Raw genomic sequence first — 2,664 nt, forward strand, 5'->3', positions numbered from 1 at the left:
GTTGGACTTGATGATCTCCATGGCCAGTTCCAACCTTGCTGATTCTGGGGTTATCTGAAGCCACCCTTGGAGCAGTTGCAGGATGAGCCCTGGGCCTCCTCTTCAGCAGCTCCAGCAGCCCAGGTCCCCCAGCTTCTCCTGCCAGCCCCAAAGCCCATCCTGTCAGTCCTGCAGAGCCTCTGCAGCTCCTCCTCACTGCCCAGAACAGGGAGCCCCAGAGCCAGACACAGCAGCCCAGATGTGCCCCCCTGGCCTGGGGTGCCTCTGGCAAGGGAGCAGCACCAGGCACTGCAGGAGCCTGCAGACAATTCCTCCAGCACTTGTAGGATGATCCTACTGCCCAAGGGACGTTCCCATGGGGCCAAGTAAGGAACTGCAATGGGAAGTGGGGCCAGAGAGGACAAAGCAAACAGGGATGGGCTGTTTGCACGGGAGGGAACAAGGGGTGGGCAATAGGAAGAAATTTGTGCCAGAAAGTGTAAAGAAAGCAAAGATGAAGCCAATGAAATGCTGAGGGCAGTTTGGGGGTCCCTGCCAGGCAGCCCTGGCTCTGAGCAACAGCGTCTGCAGTGGCACAGGAAACTCCCAGCTGATGGGAACAAACTTTCTGGCTGACTGCAGAGGCCAGGACAGAGCTGAGTGGTTTCCCTGGTGTCCCCCAGCCCTTGCTGGCCCCGGGGGCTGATGGCATTTGTGCTCCGTCAGGTTCATGACCCCACAGCAACAGCATGGGGGTGCTCCTGCCTGCTCTGTGCAATGCAAACAGGGGCTGCTGAGCCAGTGCTGCCGTGTCTGTGCCTGCAAGGATGGGGCACCTGTGTGAGCTGGGGAGAGGCCAGGGCTGCAGAGGGGGATGTTGTTGGCAGCTCCATCAGGACGCTCTGGAACGCTGCCCTGGGCTGTGCAGCGCACTGGGGATGGATCAGCCCCTGCTCTGCTGCTCCTTCCCATCTGCCCCAGGGCCCTTGCAGAGCCCCAGCCATGCTGTTTGCCCCCAGCCTGCCCACAGCCAGCCTGGGGCTGCTCACAAGGCTTTTCTGAGCTGAGCATTGGCCTGGGTGTGTTCTTGAGAGAGCCTGGGCAAGGAGCCTGGAGCCCCCAGGCCCTGGGCTGAGGCGTCAGCGCTGCCCCAGCAGTGCCCATGGCCTGTCCCTGCTGCAGCCCCGGCACTGCCACCCCCAGGGCTGTGCCCGGCCCCGAGAGCACTCAGGCCCTGCAGCAACACCAGGGCCACCAGGGCAGCGGGGCAGGGCCACGGCAGCAGCACTGGCAACACCAAGTCCTTCTGCTGCCAGGCACAGCTGCTGTGCCAGCACTGATCTGCCCCCAGCTCTGCACATAGACATTGCTGCTGGAGCTCCAGAGAAGGCAAAAAAAGAGCATCTCTGCAGAAAACTCTGCTGGGAGATCCTTTAGTTCCTTTAAAGCCACTGAGAGTGCAGCTCTTCATTGACACAGTCTGTAGCCACAGGGAAGATGGAGATAAAAAATGAGAAATTGCACAGACAATGACATTTCTTTGTGAAAAATATGGAACAAATAAAGAAAAGAAAGCAAAAGTCTAAACCAACAAGGAGTATCAAAGATGATTTTTATTGCAATTAAATTACAAAAACAGGCAAATAGTTTAATGTTCCCGTAAGCATCCCATCATCAGTCTCCACACTGCAGCCTTGAGCTCCTTGTTCCTCAGGCTGTAGATGAGTGGGTTCAGGGCTGGAGGCACCACCGAGTACAGAACTGACAGGGCCACATCCAGGGATGGGGAGGATATCGAGGGGGCCTTCAATTGAGCAAATATTCCAGTGCTGACAAACAGGGAGATTACGGCCAGGTGAGGGAGGCAAGTGGTAAATGCTTTGTGCCGTCCCTGCTCAGAGGGAATCCTCAGCACAGCCCTGAAGATCTGCACATAGGAGAAAACAATGAACACAAAACATCCGAGTCCTAAACAGACACTAACTGCAATAAGCCCAAGTTCCCTGTGGTTTGAGTGTAAGCAGGAGAGCTTGAGGATCTGGGGGATTTCACAGAAGAACTGGCCCAGGGCATTGCCCTGGCACAGGGGCAGGGAAAATGTATTGGCTGTGTGCATGAGAGCATTGAGAAAGCCACCTGCCCAGGCAGCTGCTGCCATGTGGACACAAGCTCTGCTGCCCAGGAGGGTCCTGTAGTGCAGGGGTTTGCAGATGGACACGTAGCGGTCGTAGCACATGATGGTCAGGAGAGAAAACTCTACTGAGAGGAAGAACAGAAAGAAAAAGAGCTGTGCAGCACATCCTGTGTAGGAGATGCTCCTGGTGTCCCAGAGGGAATTGTGCATGGATTTGGGGACAGTGGTGCAGATGGAGCCCAGGTCAGTGAGGGCCAGGTTGAGCAGGAAGAAGAACATGGGCGTGTGCAGGTGGTGGCCGCAGGCTACGGCGCTGATGATGAGGCTGTTGGCCAGGAGGGCAGCCAGGGAGATGCCCAGCAAGAGGCAGAAGTGCAGGAGCTGCAGCTGCCGCGTGTCTGCCAATGCCAGCAGGAGGAAGTGCCTGATGGAGCTGCTGTTAGACATTTGTGTAGCCTTGGCATTGGGATCTGTAAAAAAAGTAATCATTTGGTAGTTGGGTTTGGAGAGGACTTGAAATATCCCAGCACAGCCTGGGGGCACTTTTCCCC

The 2,664-nt window shown here is 56.5% G+C and overlaps 1 protein-coding gene across 1 annotated transcript; it reads right to left on the minus strand.

The window, feature by feature from the left end:
• Positions 1-1,627: 1,627 nt before the first annotated feature.
• Positions 1,628-2,392, minus strand: LOC131571813 (olfactory receptor 14J1-like). Its single transcript, XM_058824581.1, has one exon. It carries the CDS (start codon positions 2,390-2,392, stop codon positions 1,628-1,630), a length of 765 nt encoding a protein of 254 aa, XP_058680564.1.
• Between the last annotated feature and the right edge of the window lie 272 nt (positions 2,393-2,664).

The sequence above is a fragment of the Ammospiza caudacuta genome, unplaced genomic scaffold, assembly GCF_027887145.1.
Source record: "Ammospiza caudacuta isolate bAmmCau1 unplaced genomic scaffold, bAmmCau1.pri scaffold_39, whole genome shotgun sequence".
NCBI classification, from domain to species: Eukaryota; Metazoa; Chordata; class Aves; order Passeriformes; family Passerellidae; genus Ammospiza; species Ammospiza caudacuta.